At 44.3% G+C, this 25,690-nt stretch overlaps 1 protein-coding gene across 1 annotated transcript in view; it reads right to left on the bottom strand.

Moving 5' to 3' along the window:
* LOC144790690 (uncharacterized) overlaps positions 1–25,690 on the bottom strand; it is a 64,808-nt gene that overhangs the window by 9,737 nt on the left and 29,381 nt on the right. The window contains exon 2 of the mRNA XM_078665413.1: positions 9,926–10,048. Within this exon, the coding sequence (XP_078521539.1) occupies positions 9,926–10,048 (123 nt within the window). The remainder of the gene's footprint in view (positions 1–9,925; positions 10,049–25,690) is intronic.

Below are 25,690 nucleotides of genomic sequence, written 5' to 3'. Positions count from 1 at the left end.
TGCGAGACTATGGTAATGAAGTTGCATGTATCGGTAAATTGTTTGTCCATTGCATGAAAACCTAATAAAGTATGTTTAAAAAAAAAAAAAAAAAAATATATATATATATATATATATATATATATATATATATATATATATATATATAGGATGTCTGGTGCACGTGTTAATGTAGGGCACCGAAGGAGGAGGACTGTAGGTACAGAAGTAAGAGAGACTTAAAGAGTAGGCAGCGGCGTGTTTCCTATTGGTGGATTAAAAGCAATGGTCTCCAACTAATCAATCACATGTTACTAGTAGCTCGCAGACTGCCATTGAGTAGCTCGCATATGATAATTGCCTGCCAACAAGCTTGAGGATATACAGGTGCCCACCTGATAACACAGCTATTTAAAACACAGCTCCCGTTCCTATGATTTACTCAAAGGCTGACAGTGCTTGAGGATGCAGACTACCCTTTTCTGAAAATAATTTCTTCTTTTTCTCCTTCTTTCTAGCCTCTTTTTACACGTCTTTCGGTTTTCCTTGCTTTTATGTATCTCTTTCATTTCTCAAAGTATTTTATTCTCTCTTTCCTGCTGTCCTCTTTCTTTATTTTTCCCTCTTTCCCGCTTCCCCCTATTTGTTTACACTATCTCTTAACTTCCCTCCTTTGTTGTGCATTCTTTTTCAGTTCTCTTTCTTTTTTTCTTATTGGCTTAATATTCTTCTTGATATTTTTCTTTCTTTTTTTCTCATTTCAACCTCTATTTTCAATTTTTCCTCCATTTTCCAGTTCTTTGTGTCTTTCTTACTATTTATTTCTTCCCTTTTTCAATCTTGTGTCTCTCAGTAATTCTTTCCTTTCTTCTTTCATTTTTTCTTTTTTCTCCAATGTATTTTTTTCTCTTTTCTTAGTTTATTATTCTTTCTTCTACTCTTACTTAATTGTCCTCCTTCTCTCCTTCTTTTCTTTTGTCCTATCTCCATCTTTCTCAATGTCTTTCTTTCTCTGATTGTTTCCTTCTCTCCCTTCTCTTTTTCAGACTTATCTGTTTTCTCTGCCTTCATCTTCCCTCCTCTGTTATTCGTTTTCTGTATTTCTCCTTTTGGTGTTATTACTTATTGTTCTGTTTCTTTCTTTTTCTCCTTTCTTCATCCACAAGGATCTTTCCTTAATTCCACCTCTGACCTGATCTTCTGCCTTCTTTTTTCTTCTACTTTTTTCTCTTATTTTTTTTCTTTCTTTCCTTCCATTGTTTTCTCGCTGTCTTTTCTTTCTCTCACCTTCTTCCTTTATTCTTTCTCTGTTGTGCTCTTCATTCTTTTGCCTACTTCTTTTTTCCATGCCTTCTTTCTTCCTGTATTTTCGTTCATTCCTTTCCTAGTTTGTTTCTTCGTCTTTCATGTCTTCTTAATTGCTTTCTTCCTTCATTTCCTGCATTTTACTTTTTTCTCTGGGTATTTTGTCCTCGTTGTTTTTTTCCTTTATTTTGTTATTTCTTTTCCTATATTTCTCCTTCTTTCTTTCTTTCTTTCTTTCTTTCTTTCTTTCTTTCTTTCTTTCTTTCTTTCCTTCTTCCTTTCTTTCTGTTTCTCTTTCCTGATTTCTTTCTTTATGTTGTCATTCTTTCTTTTTGTTTTATTTATCTTCCTCTCTTATGTTTGTCTCTCTTTCTCTCTCTTTAGGTGTTTCAAGAGCAAAGGGACAACACTGATCCTCAGGGACCCCAATTGTAAACCTTTGCGTTACAGCTCCTGTTCTATTAGTACTTTATGCTCCCTGTATCTGGAATGAAGAACTTAAGGGTACTCAAGGGGCAGTGTTTAGGTTATTTGGTCTCTGTGTGCATTTTTAAAAGTCCTATATTAGACAGTAGCTCAGGAAAGGTTTGAGACTCCTGATTTAAAGAGTGCTAATTGAACTCTAGGCTGCATGTGATGAGGAAAGAGGTATATGCTAGCTAGTTGTAACTGATGTATTTTGTGATGCAGGAGTGTAGAACAGCAAATATTGGGATGTAGGTTTCATGTACGATGTAGGTAGTGAAGGTGTGGTATGGAAGTGCAGTGTAGATGCAGGTTATAGTTTAGCTGGTGGTGTCAGATTTCCCTACAAAAGTATGAGAGTGTCATGCTTACCCTAATGTGCATTGCATAATGATGTTCAGTACACTCATTTTCAACAGGCTGACCATTTAAGGCACACTATTTCTTTCTTCCTCAGGACACACCCTAATATCAATATAATAATTCATCACTATCAACTCTAAAGTACTACTACACCAAACTAAAGGACCTGGAATGATAAAAAACATAACATTCAAACACTAGATAACAAAAAATTAACTGTTGTCTTTTGAGTGCTAACAGCAGAGAAACTCCTTACTAAAACTTTTAAAAGGGAATAATTGAATATTGCACCCACAATAGTATCAGAGATGGTAGGTAAAAAGATCAGCACATTAGATTTTACTCCTTCCTAAAGAATTCTTAATGGAAATACATGAGAAACCGGTGTGTACATAACAAAACTGTTTGGAACATGCCATATTTTATAGTTAATTACTTTTTTTATCTGTGCTATGGTTTTAATTAACTATGCACTTTACAAAAAAAACTGACTTACTTAAACTTACTTAGTTAATAAGGCAATTGTAAAAATAATGTGTATGGATACAGTGTTACGTTAAGTGTTTGCAATTTAATTGAAATAGAAATACTATGGCTGAATTTCAAACTCTGTGAAATCAAATATAACTTCTTGCTGCAGACACAGCTGAACTAGCACCTATTCTATCATATAGGTCAATCAGACATAATGTTATGACACAGTTGCAGCTGGTGTCAATGCAGTACTGTACATAGAGTTTTTCTGCTCTGCCTTCAATGAACAGCCCCAAGTGCAAGGTCAACATGTGGCCATACATACTGGATTTTCATACGGTACATCATCCTGTCTGAGCGCTACTGATTTTCCTGCTAACAGCCCTTATTTTATTAAATCTGTCATCCTTTGTCAAATTCTATTGAAGGTGTTGTACCTGAATAGCATGGTCAGAATATTGACTGACATAATACTCTGTACTAAACATTGTTCATAAACATTATTGCCACATTTAGGACATGATATTTATATCAAATGATCGACTATTTATTTTATTTTATTAGAATTCCAGGGCAGCAAAATAAATAATACATAACTGAACACATACATCCAGACTTCCATCATTGCCCATTTTAAACCCCAATCCTAACCAATGCCCTTGACATCAAGTTAACCTGAAGTACAAACTATATGATACGTAATAGACTTAATTACCCCGTCATATACTCCCTCACCACCCCCCAAATCATTAACCCTAATCTCCTTTTTCTATATTCTTTAACAGGATACAAACTGTATTCCATGTGGTACTCATTGAGAAACTTGGCCCGCCACATCTCAAAGGGCGTAGCCTCTTGCTGTAGCCAAAGTGAGGCAATTGCCAACTGAGAAACCACCGTGGCCATAAAAATAGGATAACGGTGTTCATATAGTAGCTGCCCCTGGCGGAAATCTTCCCCAATACCAAGCAACATCATAGACTGAGAAATTTAACACAGTCCCCGGTTATTTCTGACAAAAACCTCTCTATAGATTCTATCAGAGTGTCCAATACCGCACATACAAAAAACACGTGCACAATGTCTGCACCATCCTTTCCACAGTGGCAACACTTCCCACCATGCTGACCCCCCCCCCACTTCATCATTTTAAGAGGGGTATGATACAAATTGAATAACATTTTATAATGTTGACTTTTAAGGCTGGCTGCAGGAAAGATCCTCCCTGTCAAATCAATGGATTTTTCCAATGAGATTTCGGGGTTCCCCAACCAAGTTCTCCATCTCATATTATATTTTTCTAGATTATCCGTTCTGCCCTCTAACAGTGTTTTATAAATTAACTCAATGTTTCCCTGCTGTCTAATAGATTCTACAATTTTAAACTTCATAATGCAAATAGGGTGTTTTCCCAGAAAGTCCCTTACTTGTAAGTATTTAAAAAATTGAGTTGTGGGTAGATGGAATTTATCCGCCAACTCCGCAAATAAGTGTAATCTCCCATCATCATGATATAAGTCGCCAAGTCAGGTAATCCCCTTCCTTCTCAAGCCTAAGGCCACCTGGTCTCAGAAGATCGGGGCAGCACTCCTGTGGCATTAGTGGGGGTATACATGGAAAGTACTGGAATCTCGAAGCTTTTCCGTACAGTCTTCCAGACTTTAAACACAGCATTTAATACGTTGAAGTGCGTTCTTTTAAAATAACTGCTGTCCACTATTTTGAATAGGCAATGCTTGACCTTTGACCCTAGAATCATCTAATAAATTGAGGGGGCTTTGGCCAGATTACTAATCTCTTCTCCAGTACGTAAAATACGTGCTTTAACCAAAATACAGGAATAGTAATACAAAGCAAAGTCAGGGATAGACCATCCTCCTCTTTCTCAAGAAGGAGTCATATATCGAGCAGCCCTACGAGGTTTCCAAGGGGCCCACATAAACTTAGTACAGAGAGATTGTAAATATGTAAATATTGAATTTGTTTATAGGATACCTCCAGGGGCACAGCCCTAAAAAAATACATAACTCGCGGTAAGACATTCATTTTCAGAACGTTAGCTCTGCCAATAATGACAGATGGAGATTCTCCTACCTTTCAAGTGAGCGTTTTACTCCCCAAATAATATCACCCCAATTAACCTCAACGATCTCTTTAACAGAGGTACGGATCTTAATACCCAGATAGATAGCTTCCTTAACACACCTAGCATCCCCATCCATTGCTTGACTTGTACATAAAATTTGGGTTCTATCAGTATTAAGTTTATACCCAGAAAGTGCCCCAAAAGTCTGCGCCAGGGATTCTATTTCAGGTAGAGCGAGACAGGGATTACAAGTAACAATCGCTATATCATTGGCATAAACCATTACAGAATACTGTTCTTGTTGTACTTTACAAGGCAAAATCTTTCTACTTTGTTCTAGCATAAGAATAAAAGGGTTAATATACAGCGCAGATAAAAGTGGTGAACAAGGACAGCCTTGTCGTGTGCCTCTAGAAATCACGATGGTCTCTGAGTGATATCCCATTGAGCAAATTTTCACTGAGGGGAGATGATAAAGGGCGTTTAAAGCACGTATATAGCCCTGCCCGAAACCCATGTGTTGCAGTCCCCATCAAAGGAAATGCCACAAAACCTGGTCGAGCGCCTTTTCGGCATTGAGTAAAATCAGGCCAAGTTCTCGAGATTCTACCTGTGCGATATCTTGGAGAGTAATTACTCTACGCACATGGTCTACGGTCCCTCTCCCAGGTACAAAGCTGTGTTGTTTTAACAATACTATTGATGGTATAATTTTTGCCAACCGTGTGGCCAAGATTTTTGCATAGATTTTACCGTTGGCATTAAGAAGAGAGATTGGACGATAAGACCCCGGTAATTCAGATGGTTTCCACTTTTCCTTCAACACACAAATATTGGCCTCGGACCAGGTTCGTGGAATCTCCCCTTTTTGTGAAGTTTGATAAACTTTAAGCATATCATTTTTTATCTCCTGAAAAAAGATCTTAAATACTTCCAAGGGGGGTCTGTCTGGTCCCGCAGGTTTCCCTACTGCAAGAGAATTTATGGCCTGCTCTAATTCCCCCATCCTAATAGGTTCAACATCCGTTTGAGCCAATTGGCCCCATAAAGTGGCTGGAAGTCCCATATCTGTCAGAGGAAGGCCCCCAGTATCGCTCTCTGTATATAATTCTGTATAAAAATCATGAAACACTATAAGAATTTCCTAGGGATCAGACACAATAACCCCAGCCGTTCTTTGTTCGTCCTCTTATATTTGCAATTTCTAGGCCAAACATCGGCCCGTGGCCTCCCCATACTCATGACACTCTTTTCTATATGTTTGATATTTTATGGCGCTCTCCTTGCTCCATTCTAGATTAATTTTGGCCTTACATCTTGCTAGATATTCTGAAGTGGTGTGGTGTTATATCCTGCAGCTAACCCGTTAACTAATTCCTCTTCGACAATCTTAAGCTCATCATAAAAACCTGCAATGCCTGTTTTACTAATTTACATTTTAAATACCCAAGGCTCTGTGTTTCCCCTCTAAATCCAGCTTTGGATGTATCCCATACAGTCCCTCAGGACGCGGAGTGTCTATTAATTTGCAAAAATTCCTTTATCCACACCTTCATGTGTTCAATAAATTTTTCATCCATCAAATGCTTCCTGTCAAATGTGAACATTCTCAGGGGTACACACCGAGCAAGTGCCGGGATTTCAACTACCACAAGTGCATGGTCCAAGGTCACCCTTGGGTATACACAGATTTTCAGCCCAGTAAACACTGATGTAGGTACAAAACAATAATCAAGACGTACAAGCCTGTTGTGGGGCTGTGAATAAAATGTATATCCTGGGTCTTGCCTATGCAAGCTGTTCCACACATCCAATAGCCCATGATCAGTTAGTAATTGAAATAGAGCCTTGATGACCCGGGGTTTCCTACCTTTATAGTTTCGCCCCCAATTTTGAAAAGCTTCAGAGGTCAAATTTATATTAAGATCCCCATACAAGAATAACAGAATGGGTCATGTAGCAAGTTCCCTATTCAAATATTCCAATATTGGGGCTTCATCAAGGTTAGAGCCGTATATTGTACAGAGGGTAAATATAACCCCCCCTGTCCTAAATTCCACAATGGCCCAACATCAGCCCGATGTGGATACACCACATCGGGCTGAATCACCCGAAGCTCTCTGGAGACCCTCTGCCTTTTATTATAATTATTTAACCCGCACACATTCAGTGTGCATATTCGAAGGCCTAAATGTGCCAAAAATTCAAGGTTACCATACCTACAGGCCTATACGCAAATCTGTGTAACCCTCTGTACTTTCCTTTGCTGCTATGAATCTTCCTTTTTCTTTTACTTTTACCCCCCCCACCCTCCTCCTTACCCTTTTCACCCCCCCCCAACACCACCCCAACAGCACACCCCACAGCCCCACTACCTCGAGGCTTTAGGACTGTTAGTCCTAGCGGTGACATGCTCCCTACACCCAAAAGTCCCTCCCACACCCGTGAAGTCCCCCAACAATTGAACCTAACAAAGAAAAAAAATTAACCTACAGATCAATAGGCCACAGACAGTACATATACTCATTCTCTTCCCCCATGACATAACCTGTTGCAACAGCTGGGGGGTATACATCTTCATAAACAAGAGTTATGCAAATCATTAAGCATAAGAGCACAAAAGGAAACTGCAAATTTGATAATAATTCTATAAGCCTAATCCCTCCTTATCCTTCTTTGAGGGTTTGCAGAAACTCTTTCGCCAAAATTTCAGAGGTGAAAAACCTAGTATTCCCTTTATGGGTGATTTTAAGTTTGGCTGGTTGTAGTAAGAAAGCTTGGGCCCCCTTAGTTTGAAATGGTTGAATAAGCTGAGGTAATTGCCAGCGTTTCTCTACCGTCTGATGGCCGTAATCTGACCTAACAAAAAATTCAACCCCCTTGCCAACTCTTTTCCTATTGGGGCGGGCCAGATCTGAAACTGGTTCGCGTGCCAAAAAGTTGTTAAATTAAATCAGTATGGCCCTTGGTTTAGCCACTTCTGCCGACTGACCTGGCCGGGCCCGGACAGAAAAGGGAAAATGGTGAGTCCTCTGAATCCTCTGTCTGCCAGTCCCATTGAGTTCATTCTGGAAACGCCTCAGTAAACAATTAAATAATAAATTTACGAGGGTCCTGTCCTTCAATCCCCTCAGGAATTTGAAAGACTCGCAGATTGTTCTGCCGAGCTCTGTTCTCCAAATCAATAAGTTTCCATAGCATATCATCCTTCACAGCATGTAAAGTCTCATTCATCGTCTTTTGTGAAGCTAGTTTATCCTCCAAATATGAAATACAGGCTTCTGCCTCGGTAATTCTTTCAGTAAACGCTGAGCAAGTCTTGGCGATGCGCCGTACTGAATTTTGTAATTTACGACAGATATTCTGTGTCCTTTGGCTTTCTAATGGCGTTTCCTCCCTGTGAGTAATCACAGTTCGATATATAAGACTCAAGGATACCTCTTCTGATGGCTCTAGTGTTCTTCGCACCACAGAGGGGTCAGATTTATCCGGGGTTCTAAACATTGACTTTTGCACCTGTAAAGAGGAATTGACAAAGTAGCAAGACTCCTCTGTCAAAGCCCTTTTCTTCCGCATTGTCTGGGGGATTCCCTCCGATGAATCCCTTCCCATATCCTCAGGGGGTGTAGTACTATGCTCACTCAGTTCATCCCAATGTTGAGCCATAGGCGTTTTCCCATTTCTCATCATCTCCTCACTGGCTATATCCGAATGATCTGATAATGACAAGAACTTATCCACAAGATCCACCAACTCCGCCTCCTTCGTTAGTGAATCTAGACTGAGTGACTCTGTCCCATTAAGAGCCCCAGCCAAGCCAACCGAGCCATTTTCGCTTCCAACCACATGATATTATCATTACAAAGCTTCTGTGGTACAACTGGTTCAGTATCTTGGCAACCCAGTTCCAGGGGTTCACCCCACTGTTGTTCACTCCTGCAGGATTGCACCCATCCTTTTTACCAGCGCCGTTAGCCAGATCCATATTGCTGCCAGATATTAAATTGTCCACGGCAACAGCGTCATACAGAGAAATCTGCTGAGCACCTGAACTCTCCTTCATGATGACCGGGGGGACCAACAACAGCTTCAACACCCAATGTTCCTAGGAGCTTGTCTGTTTGGGGATTCAGAATACCCTGGATCCCCGTTTTCCCACTCTTCCCACCTTTGCCTTGTGAGAACATTTGCGGGATAGTGCATTTTGCGGGACTGACCATGCCTGTAGAGTTACCACGGGCACAGCTCTCGCCCTTATTTGTTTTACCATTGAGATTAGAGGCTTTCTTACGGCTCAGCGGCTCCACGGTTTTTCCTTCAGTTCCGGAGACAGTTCCAACAGCTGCCACTGTAGCAGCAGTGGTAGCACATCAGCCAGGGCCTGGGCTTTCCCTCCAGCTCCTTTAGGCGGCATTATCGGTGTTCTGCGATATCCTGTTCTCGACTCTCCAGTAGTTTTGCCTGAAACAGTTGCTGCTTCTCGGCGCCTACGCCCGGCCCCTTGCAGCTACAATGTATCCAGATCGGATTTTGCTGAGATAATGAAAAATAGCTGTCGCAGCAAACCTGAACATGCCAATAGTACCAGGACTGAGCTTCCCACACCTCGGTAAGTGCTCAGACCCACTTTCACCCTCTCGTCCTCTCACTATCCACAACACATCTTCCTCACGGGTGTAGGAGGACAGGAGCTACCAGCCCACATGACTGAGCTGGCGGCCGCCATCTTGCCTCTGTCAAATGATATTCTATATGTAATATTCTGATATATAGTTCTGTTGATTTCTACATTCCCACCCACTGTAAAACTAAGACAGTGTTCTCATTATAAGAGCTGCTATATTTCGTGTAGCTCCCATGATATCCCCAATCCAACAAAATCCCTTATATTTCCTTTGGGTAACTGATTAGACTTTTTCATGTCAGTAATATCTTGGTTTTTTTTTGTGCCCCATTGCGTCTCCCATGCACTACTTCTGCCAGGCTCTCTACTCACATCCATTGTGGCGACAAGTTAATCATACTGTGCAAATTTTTTTCAGATACTTTGTGAGAGCCATCTGTAGAACCCTGTTAACCATTCAATCGCAACACTGTTAGTTTCCATACCGGCTGCAGACCATGATGGAACTATCTGGAATACCAAAGTTCTGACTGAATGATCAGAAGTAATTCTGCTTTGCCCTGAAGGTTCTGAGGTTTTCCAAGACTGAATGAACGATCACCATCTGTCGGTGAGAACCTGTTGCTTACCGAGTCCGTCAAGATGCTATCCAGAGTGTCAGCAGTCACCAACATGTTGCTCATTGTCACCTCCCTTTGAGTGATGGTAGTATACATACAATGTACAATGGCTAGTTCCTGCACGAGTGTTAACTGGAAGAAAAAGTACATTTCATACATGTGATTAACAGAGCCAATCAGGAACTTATTCACAAACTGCAACATACTGCAAAAGGCTTATCCCAAACCTTTGTCTGAAGACCTCTGCCTCCACCTCTCTTATATTTAATACAAGATCTTTGCCCTACACATACAACTATAATTGTGTACTACCCGTAGGAGGGATGGGAGTGAGTGGCTGGAAAACAGGTAATAGTTATTACTCAATGGGAGAGCTTTAGGTAAAGGTAGATTGGGTATATATATTCATTAAAAAACAAAGGTTATAGGGAGGTTACAGTTAGGTTCAGCTTTTCCACTCTCAAAACCATAGGAATTCAGCAGTTATAGCTAGAGTTATCTCAAATAACTATAACTTGTGCCTAAGGTAATTATACCTCAACCCCGCCATGAACTGTTATCTCATCAAAAATTTGACAGCAAAAGTTGCACTGATATTATCAATAATGTCAGAGAAGATGTCACGAGTGAAGTAAAATGTGAGGTGCATGGTGACCTTGCGAGTTATAGTTGCCTTAGGGCACAAGGTATAGTTACTCCCCATTAGTAACAGGGCCGGGCCATGGGGAATGGGGTCCCTAGGGCTTGAATCAGTCCGGGTAGGGGGTCTGCATGCCCCCTCACCCTTCCTACCTATATCTGTACCCCAGAAGATGGGGTCCGAGGCTGAAAACGGTAAGGGGCCTATGTGCTGCCCTCTCAATATTTTATAAAGCTGGGCCCCGGGAAATGGGGACATCAGGGTTGGCTCATCCTTGGGAAGTGGGCCACGTACGCCCCTAACCTATATGCATATACAAAAATTAATGTGCCCTCAAGTAATACAACTGGTGCTATGTAAAGCGCTTTGATACCCAATTCGGGTCAAGTTCGCGCTATATAAAACTCTGTAAAAAAAAAAAAACATGGGACCTTACCCGCCCAGGGAATTAAAGAAAACAAGCACAGGAGACTGTACTTGTTTTTTTTTTTTTGATTTGGCCACACATCCTCTGGAAAATCAGAGAAAAATCTAAATCTAAACATTTTTGCCCAGACGCGGTTACATGGGGCCCCCCGCAACCAGTCCTAGGGGTCAGAGTATTCCTACCCTGCCACTTTGCATTTTTTTCCCATTTGTTTTGTGAGTCGGGCCAAGTCCTGAGTCCCAGGATGTCTACCACTACTTTCTAGTAGAAGTGTTGGCAGCCAATCAGATCTCACTATGAGAACTGTCGGATCTGCAGACCCTCTGCGTCTCTATATATACATATATATTTGTTTTACTTAAAAACTACTGAACAGATTTCAACCAAATTATGAGAGCATGCTTTCTGCCACACTTGGTGTAATTCCATTCAGCAGTTCGGGCTATAGTCACGTTCAAAATTCCTATGGGAAATTACATGAGGAAAAGTTGTTTTGGGTCCTCCTACCTAATGGCAACTGCCAGTAGGTGATTTAAAAATATATGTAAATAAACAAACAAAGGATCCCTATACTCTCAGTCCTTCTTGCAATAGTTGTCTCTTCAGATTTCAAGCCGTGCAGTGTCTGTGGCCATTTTTTGTTGCTCAAGTGAATATGGAGAGTGGATAGATATATAGATAGATCTATTATTCACTATAAAAACAAAGGGTACAGGAACGTTATAGTTAGGCTCAGATTCCACTTATACAAAATCTGATCTAACTATAACTTACGGGCCCGCAATGCACTGTTCATTACCTCACATATTACATCACTCATGACATGTTCAGTGACATCACTGAGGACATCACTAATGACATTATCCACAGAACTACTCACACACCCTCTCACACTCATATATAACCTCTCATGCACCCACTCACACACCCACACCATCACTCACAGACCCATACAAGTACTCACACAACCACTTACTCATCAATAAAGCCACTCACACACCCACTTATAGTGAAGATTCGTCAAACTACGCCAAAGATATAAACAAGTTACAAAACCCTTTTCCTATGGAAACATGGTCCAATTGTCCAAACTATAACTACCTACTGGCGTCCGCCAGTAGGTAACATGGCATACATCTATATATACATATTGTCAGCATACAAATATTTATTCGGCTATAATCACAACCATACAAGAACATAAAATCATATGTTTATAAAATAGTAAAAACTAGTAGGCTTAAATTTTTTTAAAGAAATACGAATGTGTCAACAGTAACAATACATTATATAATCTCATGCATCACATCAAGGTTAATCAGGTCTAGATTGTCTTGATCTCAAAGCAGCATGTAGAAAGCATGAAACAGCAAAAAGATAATGCTTGATCATCAGGAGCTGCAGATACATAAGTGCCAGGTATCCTTGTGAGAAGTTCAGAACTTTCAGTAACGGGAAAAGGAACTGCTTCCTAGGCAAGCTCAAATATTTGCAAAACAAAATGTAGGGTAGCCTGTGGAGACATATTGTTGCATCCACAGGGCCCTAAGTGCCTGAAATAGACTGACCACTAGATGTGGCCAAAAGATGATGTAGCACATTAACCTTGAATCGTACCAACAGAAATCTATCCCTTTCATTAGATAGGAGAGAAAGGAAAGCTCCATGCCCTGAACAATTTTTTTTTTAAAATGCCCCTATACAATGGGTTTCACAAGCTCAATGTGTTCATGTTGTAATAAGGGACTTTTGAGAAACAAGTCTCTCACTCTTTTGAGTTCCAGGGGGTACGGGGAGTAATAATTGCAGTATATGTTCACCCAACCCATGCTGGTAAAAGCTGCCTTCATATAAGCAATCCAAGGGATTTGATGCATGTTGTCAAGGGTCAGACAATCAGACAAAATCAGTCTATTTATTTGGCATCCCTCCCCAGTCTATACCTTGATCCAGCACAGCAAGGGTCTGAGAGCAACAAGGTCACCAATGTATCTAAAACAAAGTTCTTGACGAACAAGAAAGCTGGGGTACTTTGTGGACCCGCAGAATACACCTAAAAATGTATTTTCTGTGAGTTCAATTTTATCGACCGTCATGCAACCCCATACATCACTGTCATATAGCTCCTTGGAGATGCACTTGGACTTAAAAAACTTAACTTGAGGGTCCAGTCACCATGAGCCCAACCTCTGTGCAACGCTAGCTACAGTCCCCGTGGTCTTGACCAAATCACAAGTCTTACCCTCAACTAGGGGTTTAAAACTCATATTAGCATCAAATAGCACCAGCAGGTAAGAGAAAGCTGTGACCTTACCCACGGTATGACTCCCCACCTTGAAGGTTTTGAAACTGGTAGAAATTCAGCGATCTTAAGAACTCTCTCCGCAAGTTGGGCTTTAAATATGATATGCTCTACCCTGCCTGTCTATGAGTTGAGGTCAATGGGAAGCCTCGCTCCTTTGACAACCCAGCAGAGGCAAACGACTTTTGCAAACACTTTGCTTTCAAGTCCTCCTCTTCTAGACAGAACACGCTACAAAGTACTGGATCACCGACTCCTGCTCCTTAGTCCCCTTAGAGCTGATATGGCCTGCAGTATTTGGATTCTCCCTCAAAATAGGGACTACTTCTGCATAACACCTGTGGCCTGCCTCAGACAGTATGCTTTGCTCATCATTGCCTTCTTATTACTTTTTCCATACAAATGCTGTTTATATGTGGTTGATTCTTCCTTTCTGTTTCAGCTATTCCTCTAGGAACGGGCCACACCAAGCAAACACGTCAACTCTCCCCCATGGAGAACACTGCAGTAGCCTCATTGGGATTGTTTAGTTCTTTGTTTCTCCTTTTCGGGGCTTTATTGGATGTTTTCCTATATAGTGGGGGTGGGGGGGATAGGTGTGGGCCCTTTCTGCTTTCTCTTCAGTTTTGTATTTGTTTGTTACCCTTTGCACAACAGGTACACTATATGCCAGCTTATGACATGGCGCTGTTCTTTTCACACCTGTGTACTCTATGCCATCTCAGAAAGGGCCTGGAGAGGTGATAGACATTACTTCCCTTACATGAAAGACATATGGCATCAATAATCCACGTAAAGGCAAACAAGTCCTCTCATATCTGTCGCTACATAGCCTTCCTTCAGGAAACACGTCTCCTACCCAATGGCGCCCAATCATATGCGACTACTTGCCCCCCCCCCCGCTATTTCTCCTGTCACGGCTCCTATTCCTGTGGATTCTGCCCCCTCATGCATAAAAGCAGCCCCTATTCCCTCCATAAATGTCACTCGAACCCAAAAGAATGCTATTTAATCCTACAAGGCAGCCTCACTGACAAACGAGTTCTATTAGTCAACATATACGCCCCGAACACTGAGTATCCACAATTCTTTCAGGAGTTTTATGCCCATATGGGACATGCAGATGCCAACTTTGCTCTTCTGGGTGGGGATTTCAACATGGTACATACTCTAGCATTGACTCTAATACCCAGCTGAGTGGTTATCCCCAATCATGGGAAGCACTCCACCCTATATTGCAGACGCTTATGCTCTACAGGATATCTGATGTGCTCAACAGCCATCCACACCTGGTTATACCTTTTACTCTGCCCCACATGATATTTCGACATGGCTAAATAATTGGTTCTTGTCCGCTAATGTTTCACTCTGGACTACAAAGGTAAAACTTCTACCGCAAACTCTATCAGATCATAGCCCTGTTCTCTTAACCCTGCAGGTCCCCTATGGATGTTGGTCAGAGCGCACCTTGAGTACCCATCACTAGGCTCTACATGATCCTGTCTTCTGTAGCGAACTCCTTCATTCCATCGTCCACTACTTCACAATGAACTCAGGCATGGTCTCCACACAGGCAACCCTCTGGAAGGGCTTTAAAGTATATATTCGTGGGGTGTGCATATCCAAATATCTGATTATCCTATGAGATATCCACTCCCAACCGCAATGCTTTTAAACCTCCAAGGTATAGACTTAAGTGCCTCCTAAGGCGGCGGCCTCCAACTCCATTGACGTTTAGTATTGTTGACTGAATTTCGCGATCTGGCTGATAGGGAAATCGCATATCTAGGGAAACCCCCATGGCTCCGTGCTATGGTGAGGGGGCGCGCCCGATCGCACTCTTGTGCGGATAATCCACCCTAATCGCCTAGGTAGTTATGTCGATGAATTGCGCACCGTCTCCGAGTCCTCTGTTTTTGTTGGCGAAGATGTTCTGGCAGAGTCCCAATGCTATTATGAACTCCTTTATACATCCTGCATGCCTGACAATGCACCAGAGATTCCATCATACTTGGTGGAGATCGCCATAGGTCTGGCCCACTGATGGCCAATGACAATTTTTTAGCAAGATGATTATTTGCGAGGAGGTCACCCAGGTGATCGACTCTTTAGACAGGTCCAATGGCCCTGGCCTTGATGGCCTTATGAGAGCTTTCTATAAAGCTTTCAAACAACAAGTCACCCACATCTCTTTGCAGTGGTCAACAGGATCTCCTGCCAAACACCTGCTGTAGTTACCCTATTGGATGCCGAAAAGATGTTTTACCCCTTGGAGTGGCCCTTCTTGAAAGAAGCTTTGAACAAACTGGGAATCCCCATCGCGCTCATCTCCTTGGTCATGCTCTTATATCCTAAACCTGTGGCACGCATGGGAGTCAATGGCTCCCTCGTGGATTTGTTCCCTATATTGAGGGGGATTAGGCAAGGCTGCCCTTTATCTCCTGTCTCTACATTCCCTTAATGGACCCTTTGGTCTGCCACCTTCTGGAGCGCCACATACATAAGGCTCCCACGCTTCATTTTTTAATATATTTTCAGCCGGAGTCACGCCGGGTGTGAAAATCCAGCCCCCCAAAAAATGCTCTTTTGGCCCTGTGGGACCCTCTGATCAGGCCTATGCGGTCAGGGTGCTTTTACCCTGCCACCTTTTCTTCTTTTTTAATCGTTTTTCTTTCTCCTCATACCAAGTGACAAGATGGCTGTCAACACTTCCTGGTTACAAGTGTTGGCAGCCAATCAGAGGCAAGCTCCACTGTGGCACTTACTGGATGTACCCAGTAGGCTAGTTGGACCCCACACTGAAAAAAACATAGGTTTCAGGGACGTTATAGTTAATTGGAGATTTCACTCATACAAAACCATGGAAATAGTCAGTAGACCTAACTTTAACTCGTGCCCATGCAATGCACTGCTGATGACGTCACATATTACATCACTCATGACATGCTCAGTGACATCACTGATGACATCTCAAATTTTCCATTGGGCATACAAGTCACACAGTCCTTAAAATAACAAACGGAGATGTCGGTTCACCATCTTCCTACTGGCTCAACTACTGTCTCCCGATTGGATAGAAAATAGTCAATTGTGACATTAAATTGCTTAGATTCTCATGGTTCTGCCTATGTTGAACATTTACTTTTGCCACACTGATGAAGGCTGATTGCTGAAACGCGTATGTGGCCAATAAAGTTATGTTTTAAGCCCCGGGAGTGTTCCAGTTGCTTTTTTGGTTGTTGAATGAAATGGGTCACACCCCCGCTAATTGGAGGCACCAGTTGTGAGTTCAGAGGAACTGGTGGGAAACGTGTATGGATATATATATATATATATATATATATATATATATATATATACATATATATATATATATATATATATATATATATATATATATATATATATATATATATATATATATATATATATATATATTACCTACTGCCGGTCGCCAGTAGGTATATATAGTTAGGATTTTTTCTCTATGGGATTTTTGAAAATTCTATGTCTAATAACTTTGGCGTTTGTGGACGGAATTGGCGGAATTTTTCAGGAAAATGGAACATTTTGTTTCTGAGCAGCCCCTGAAAATTTGGGGGGGTTTTGTCAAGGGGGGGCCGAGAAAAAAGGGGGTCCCAAAACGCGTTTTTCCCATGTTAATTTCCATAGGGCGGTTGGCCTCACTTTTAGCCCGAACGGCTGAATGGATTTGCATGAAACTTGGCAAAATTGTAGGGACTGTTAGCCCGATGTGCCTTTGCTAGGTCTCAATATATGTGCTCCAGTGGATTTTGATAAATTAACGTTCAAAAAAATATATATATCTGTAACAGCGCTCCGGGTAGCGCTCCGGTTCGCGTACTTGACGCGTAACGGAACTTCGCGAAGCGAAGCTGATTGGCTCTCCGGTGTCTGTCAACATTCTAAACAGTCCGGAGAGGCCGCCATCTTGTCTCTCGGTAGGATCAAGAGACAAGAGGAGGCCAAAACAAAGGGGGAAATGACCATAAGGGGGCATAGTAGATCCCCCCTGACCCCCTAGGTTTGATGTGGAGGCTTTAAAAGGGCCCCGCGGGGCAAAAAAATAAAATAAAAAAAAAATCGTTTTTTTTTGCGTGGGGAGCGCCTGGTACGCTTTTGTGCAATGGGCGGTGGTAATCTAAATGATATGGGGGGGGGGGCAGCGTTCAAAGCACATCAGTGTGCATAAACACGAAAATGTTTTTATCTACCACGTACTTGACTTATCTCTCTGAGTTGCATTCCCTTGTGTTTCGGCAATGGTAGTCTGTTCATTACATAGATCGCCCGAGGGCGGTAGTACAGACCGCGCGTAGGAAAGGGTCAAAAGCCAGGAGTATGTAACAAGCGAGCCACTTAATTGAAAAAACTAAACGTGACAAACGGTTGCAGGATCAGTGAAGGTTGATTTTATAATTGAAAGTATAACAGGATCAGTTACAATAAAATCGCCCATACGCACACCATGGGCGAGTATCATGGGTAACATTACTTCGAAGCTTTATTAATACAATAATCAATAATGAAAAATCGACATCATTAGGGTTGTCCGTATTCCCAGTCAATACCCTTCCCCGCCCGCCATGTGCACAAAGACCGCATACATCCCCCATAACGTCAAGGCTAGGTAACTAGAACGTCATAAGGAGTTGCAAGTCACTCCCATACTGGCGCCATTTTGGTCGAGGCCAGGCAGGTCCAGAGTATAGTTCAATGTCTCCAATAAGTAGCGGCAGGACCAGAATCCCTTTCGGCAGTTCTGGCTTCGTCATTACGAGCACTAGAAAACAAGACATTCTGGGCAATACCACCCTTGACGCAGCCCTTTATTCTACAGGATGGTGTCTTTCAAAAGCCAGGGGTATAGGAGTATGTAACAAGCGAGCCATTTAATTGAAAAAACTAAACGTGACAAACGGTTGCAGGATCAGTGAAGGTTGATTTTATAATTGAAAGTATAACAGGATCAGTTACAATAAAATCGTCCATACGCACACCATGGGTGAGTATCATGGGTAACATTACTTCGAAGCTTTATTAATACAATAATCAATAGTGAAAAATCGACATCAATAGGGTTGTCCGTATTCCCAGTCAGTACCCTTCCCCGCCCGCCATGTGCACAAAGACCGCATACATCCCCCATAACGTCAAGGCTAAGTAACTAGAACGTCATAAGGAGTTGCAAGTCGCTCCCATACTGGCGCCATTTTGGTCGAGGCCAGGCAGGTCCAGAGTATAGTTCAATGTCTCTAATAAGTAGCGGCAGGTCCAGAATCCCTTTCGGCAGTTCTGGCTTCGTCATTACGAGCACTAGAAAACAAGACATTCTGGGCAATACCACCCTTGACGCAGCCCTTTATGTTACAAGATGGTGTCTTCCATTCAGAAAATATTGTTGGCAGCATTTTGAAAGGAAAGATAAACGGCCGTTCTCCTAGTGAGTCTCACATTGTTACATTTATGAAGAATGTTGAAGAGTAGTATGTTGAAAATCTGAAGCCATCGTTCTACAAACTCTCAACCAGCCTTGGATGGAAAAATCCTGAAGAATGTACAAACTGTAAACCAGCTTTTGTCTGCATAGCATCAGCAGCAACACTTGAGTCAGCTTTGTGTGAAGCCGCCATCTTGATCCAATCAATACCGTCCCCCGCACACATTCAGGGACCAGGCCGCATTGCGAGGGCACCGCAGGACGTGTCTTCAGGTCAAACGGATTGTGGGACAAGGTCCCGAATGGAAGAGTCACCAAAAGGCAAAAAGTTCCGCCGGACCCCGGGAGCCGGCCGCCTATGTCGGGGGCGATCTCAGGCCACACCAGGGCAACAAGACTTGGGGAGGGGGCAGGAGCCAAGCGCCCCCTCCGAGTCCGCGCCACCACACCGCCCCTCGGGGGCCTCCGTCAAGCGGCTCAGGGAGGCACCGCAGGCAGCGGTTCTTCAGATCAGTGGCTCCCACCGGAAAGGCTCCCCTCCGTCAGCAGCGATCGTTGGCGCTGTGGTTGCGGCCGGAGGCCCCGCCTAGTCAACGCCCCGGCCTCTCCATGTCGTAGGCCGCAAGAGTGGGTGCAATTCAGCCGGATGGCGGGTGAGACGCTGTAGCCGCAAGAGCAGGCGAAACTCAACCGGCCGAGTGAGGCACTGTGCCGCAAGAGCGGGCGCAACTCAGCTGGCCGAGCGAGGCACTGTGCCGCAAGAGCGGGCGCAACTCAGCTGGCCGAGCGAGGCACTGTGCCGCAAGAGTGGGCGCAACTCAGCTGGCCGAGTGAAGCGCTGGGGTGCAGCTGAGGAACCTCCACCTGGGGAGGTGGGGGAGGCTCGTTCGCACCGCCTCTCCCTCCCAGTGCACCCCACGCCGTCTCCTGGCGCAGGTATATGTGATGGTCGGACCAGGCAATAAGAGGGGGGGGGGTCATCAGCAAGGCATTCACCCCCCCCCCAACCGTGGCTCGCTGGATGCCACCTCAGGGAAGGCCAGTACATCAACATCGTGGCCGTGGTGCTTCCGGGCCATCCACCCAACGACCTCATCGGCCGATGGCTGCCAGCAAGGCCCCGCCCTATACGTGCCGGGGGCCTCGTCTTCCGGATGGGCGTAGCCGCGGACCTGCTGCACAAGGAGGGACAGGAACAGCGTCATGCATTTGGATCGATGTTGCAGCAGGCTGCCATGTAAATAGTTATTTAATAAAACGTTTTACCCTGTTACTTTGCTGGTGTGTTGTATATATTTATAATATTTGCATAGGGTTTGTCGTTATTTTGGGCGGGGTGGGTGGCGGAGCCGAGCTGTCTTGCAGCCATCATGGTGTCAAGCTCGGTTCCTCTCACTAGTTTCATATTTCTCATGAGGGTTGTTCCTAATGTTTCTATTTTAGCAAGGTCAAAAAGAGATCCCATCAGTGGCCTACTGATTTTGCTCGATTCCTTTTGTTTTTTCTAACGATTTTTATGTTATAGTTTGCTAGCACGATACAGCGGCTAGTCCGCATTTTATATATATGTCCTTTTTATTAGGGGTGTCCTCCGGTGGAGTCGGATGATCTACCTCTAATAAACGGTCCGGGTTGAATCAACTACCAACAAATGGGGCAGAGATAGGCATGACGGGTTACAAAGGGGACAAAAGTCTGCACTACCTATCCTTCACTATCCGCAAAGACTAAACAGAGTATTGCGACTCTGTGCTTATTTGTGAATAGAGAATCACCCAAAGAGAACCAATTCCGAACGATCATAGGCTATTGGCAGTGGGCAGAGAGGCCATGACACACAAAATGGCTGTCACTTACGAGCATGATGGGGTCTAAAAGGGACAATATGGCGTGGCCACTGTTTCGCGACTTTCACTTTACTTTCAACAGTGGCTGTGGTGAACATAAATGAACGCCGCTTATGTATACCTAATTTTAGTCATTTTCCACAAAAAAGCTTTTGATATTTGCTATTAAAAAACCTTTGAAATTCACTGAAAAAACCATAGGTTATAGACCATATATAGTTAGGAATTAGCATTTACAAAACCTTGAAAATTCACTGAAAAAACCATAGGTTATAGACCATATATAGTTAGGAATTAGCATTTACAAAACCTTATTTTACTCACACAAAACCATTGAAATTCCATATATAGTTAGTTGCACTAACTATATATCGCGCACCCGCAATCCACTGCTGATGATGTCACATATTACATCATTCATGACATGGTCAGTGACATCACTGATGACATCACTGATGACATCTCAAATGACATCACTGATGACATCACTGATGACATCTCATTTGACATTAATGGTCACATCACTGATGATATCATTCATGTGACAATACAATGCATCTCCTCACACTTTAATATAACCTCTGTTACACCCAGTGTTAAATACAGAATGAACAAGTTACTTACCTTCGGTAACGCTTTTTCTGGTAGATACTATATCTGCCTGTGGATTCCTCACCTTGTGAATATCCCCCTTGTGTCAGCAACGTTCGGAAATTTTCTTCGTAGCACGCCGACGTGGGCGACGTCACAGGAGCACGGCATCGCGCGCGACTCCGTCCGACGTCACCGACCCCATATCAGGCCCACGCCGGCGTGATGACGTCAGTTCCGCCCTTTTTTCCGTGCCTTCGAGGCACACGGACGGACCAACGATAGCAAATATGCAAATATACAATGTACATGGTACATATAGAACAAAATCAATACAATAGTATAAATCATATATACAGAAAGGCCAGGTATAGCAGAGTGGACAACGGGGAGGCGGGTGGGTCAGTGAGGAATCCACAGGCAGATATAGTATCTACCAGAAAAAGCGTCACCGAAGGTAAGTAACTTGTTCTTCTGATAGATACATCTGCCGTGTGGATTCCTCACCTTGTGAATAGATTCCCACAGCAGTCCCCACTCCCGGAGGAGGGTGTCCACTCTGCTACACCAGGAAATCTTGGAGGACAGAGCGCGCGAAGTGGCCATCCCTCCTCACCTCGGTATCCAAGCAGTAATGCTTCGCGAAAGTGTGGAGGGAGGCCCAAGTCGCGGCCCTGCAAATATCCTCAACAGGTACACCCCTAGACAAAGCAGATGTTGCAGACTTTGCTCTAGTTGAATGAGCTCTAATACCCTCAGGAGGGTCCTTACCCGCAAGTGAGTAGCAGATTTTGATGCACAGGATTATCCACCTGGAAAGAGTGCGCTTGTGCACCGCTCTGCCCTTCTTGCAGCCAGCAAAGCCAACAAACAGCTGGTCGTCCATCCGGAAGTCCTTAGTCCTGTCCAGATAGAAAGACACCGCCCTCTTAGGGTCCAGGCGATGCAGTCTCTCTTCCTCCTTAGACGGGTGAGGGGGAGGATAGAAGGTAGGAAGGGTAATGGACTGCCCAAGATGGAAAGGAGTCACCACCTTAGGCAGAAAAGCAGCCCTGGTCCTAAGAACCATCCTTTCAGCATGAATGGTCAGGAAAGGGGGTTTGGAACTTAGAGCTTGAAGCTCACTTACCCTCCTTGCCGAGGTGATTGCAACGAGGAAGATAGTTTTAAAAGAGAGAAGCCTCAATGGACACTTGTGCAAGGGTTCGAAGGGAGAACCCATTAAGAAGGTCAGCACAAGATTCAAATCCCAATGAGGAACAACAAAAGGAGTAGGAGGGAACATATTTATGAGACCCCTCAAGAATCTCAAAACCACCGTAGACTTAAAGAGAGATGGCTGATCCGGCAAACATAGAAACGCCGATAAGGCTGAAAGATACCCCTTGACCGTGGCCACAGCCAAACCTTGCTGCGCCAGATAAAGGGCAAATTGTAAAATATTAGACAAATGAGCCTTCAAAGGGTCAATATCTCTCTCCCTGCACCAAGAAACAAATTTTGACCACCTATAGGAGTAAATGGACTTAGTGGTGTCACGCCTGGCAGAGAGAATGACATCCACTACCTCGTGAGGGAGAGAAAAAGAACTCAAGTTGCCCCGTTCAATCTCCAGGCATGAAGGTGTAATGTCTGGAGGTGGGGGTGTAAAACCTGCCCCTCCATCTGAGAGAGGAGGTCTGCCCTGTGAGGGAGACGGAGCGGCGGGTGAGAGGAGAGGTGGAGTAGGTCCGAATACCACACCCTTCTTGGCCAATCCGGAGCGACCAATATGACTTGGGCCCGGTCTTGACGAATCTTCCTCAGAACCCGAGGAATCAAAGGTATGGGAGGAAACGCGTAAAGGAGTTGATCTCCCCAACTCAACTGAAACGCGTCCCCCAATGCTCCTTGCATCGGATACTGGAGACTGCAGAATGAAAGGCAGTGCGCATTCTCGCGAGTGGCGAATAGATCCACCCGAGGAGTCCCCCACATCTGAAAGATGTCGTGAACAACCTCCGGGTGAAGCCTCCACTCGTGGTCGGCAGAGAACTGCCGACTGAGACTGTCTGCACGAACGTTCAGAACTCCGGCCAGATGATTTGCCACCAGACAAATCTGATGGTCCTGAACCCAGGACCAGAGACGCAGAGCCTCTCTGCAGAGACACTGCGACCCTACTCCTCCCTGCTTGTTGATGTACCACATCGCAGTCGTGTTGTCCGTCAGGACTTGAACCGAACGACCGCGAAGGGAAGGGAGGAAGGCCTTGAGCGCCAAACGTATCGCCCTCAATTCCAGAAGGTTGATGTGAAACAACCTTTCTTCCGGAGACCAAAGACCTTTGACCTCCAGGTCTCCCAGATGAGCACCCCACCCGAGAGTGGATGCATCCGTTATCACTGTGGCCACTGATGGAGGCAGTTGAAAAGGCTTTCCTTGCGACAGATTGCCTTCCACACCCCACCAAGACAGATCCGCTGCAGCTTCTCTGGAGATCTTCACTGACTCCCTGAGATCTCCGTTGTGCTGATACCACTGCCTGCGGAGGCACCACTGGAGTGCCCTCATGTGCCAGCGTGCATGACTGACCAACAGAATGCAAGAAGCCATCAGACCGAGCAGACGAAGGACCTTCAGGACCGGAAGAACCGCTCCATTGTAGAATAAAGGAATCATCTCCTGAATGTCGTGAATCCTTTGAGGTGGAGGGAATGCACGACATACAGTAGTGTCCAGTACCGCACCTATGAACAGGTTGCGCTGGGAGGGCACCAGGTGAGATTTGGGTACGTTTATCGAAAAACCCAACCTGTGTAACAACTGAGTTGTCTCTTGCAGATGATGGAGCACCTTCTCCGGCGACTCTGATTTGATCAGCCAGTCGTCTAGATAAGGGAATACAGGAATCCCTGACCTTCTGAGATGCGCAGCCACCACTGCCATCCCCTTGGTGAAAACTCGAGGCGCAGTAGTAAGTACAAAGGGAAGGACCGCAAACTGGTAGTGCTGCGATCCCACCGTAAAACGGAGATACTTCCTGTGCGACTTCAGGATTGGGATGTGAAAATACGCATCCTGCAAGTCGATCGACACCATCCAGTCTTCTTCCATCAGCGCCAGAAGAACCTGAGCAAGGGTGAGCATTTTGAACTTCTCCTGTTTGAGATAGAGGTTCAAAATCCTGAGATCCAGGATCGGCCGAAGCCTGCCATCCTTCTTGGGAATCAAGAAATACCGGGAGTAGCACCCTTGACCCCTCTCCTGCTCTGGAACCACCTCTATTGCACCCTTTCGAAATAGAGCCAGGACTTCCTCCTGCAGGAGAAGCAGGTGGTCCTCCGAACAATAACCTTGGCAAGGAGGGTAATTGGGAGGGAACTCCTGAAAAGGAAGTGCATACCCATTCTCTACGAGATTGAGAACCCAAAGATCTGATGTAACCGATTCCCAATCTCGTAGAAAATGAGTAAGCCGACCCCCTACTGGCCTTACATGATCCAGAATGGTGGATCTAGGGCTGCTTTGCTGATGCGGGCGGGGGTTGGGCATTATTGGAGGAAGTGGAGGAAGAGGAGACTTGACGTCCACGTCCACGACCCTTCTGTCTACCTCTATAGGACTCATATAGAGGGTTCTGCTGCTGCTGCTGTTGCTGTTGGCCCTGCTTGAAGGGACGAAAAGAAGATCTACCGAATCCTCTGAATTTTCTAGTCGTAGACCCTCTCATCTGCAGACCCAAAGATCTTGCGGTGGCACGGCTGTCCTTAAACCTTTCCAAGGCTACATCAGCCTTCTTACCAAAAAGGCCAGTTCCTTCAAAAGGTAAGTCCAGCAATGTAGACTGCACATCCGCAGAGAAATCCGAGGACTTTAACCATGCGGCTCTCCTGGTCGCAATAGATGAACCCATAATTCTAGCAACAGAATCCACAGTGTCCATGCCGCTCTGAATGACCATGCGGGCAGCAGCCTGAGTGTCAGAGATCACTTCATTAAAGTTCTTCCTATCCTCCTCAGGAAGTTTTGATGACAATTGCTTCACTGAGTCCATTAGTGCATGCACATACCTACCTAAAAGGCAAGTAGCATTTCATAACTTAAGAGCCATGCTCCCAGAAGAGAAAGTCTTCTTCGCAGACTGATCTAATTTCTTAGATTCTTTGTCAGCTGGCACTTGAGGGAAAGAGCCTGCAGCCCTATTAGAGCAAGCCGCCTGTACCACAAGACTTTCTGGAGATGGATGTGTAGAAAGAAATGCAGGGTCATCAGGAGCCACCCTATAGCGCCTCCAAATAACTCTTGAAACTGCAGGAGCAGATAATGGCCTCTTCCAAATCTCCTTTATTGGATCCGTCAAGGCATCAGTAAATGGCAGTGTAGGCTCAACAATTGAAGAGGGAGAGTGCAAGACTTCAGTGAGGATGTTGGGCTTGTATTCCACTGTGGGCAGCTTTAAGTTAAGAAGATCAGCAGCCTTCCTAATAACCACATGATAGGGTGCCACATCCCTAGACGGAGCAT

The sequence above is a fragment of the Lissotriton helveticus genome, chromosome 11, assembly GCF_964261635.1.
Source record: "Lissotriton helveticus chromosome 11, aLisHel1.1, whole genome shotgun sequence".
NCBI lineage: Eukaryota > Metazoa > Chordata > Amphibia > Caudata > Salamandridae > Lissotriton > Lissotriton helveticus.
Note: the sequence above shows the minus strand (reverse complement) of the source record. Positions and strands in the feature narration are given on the sequence as shown.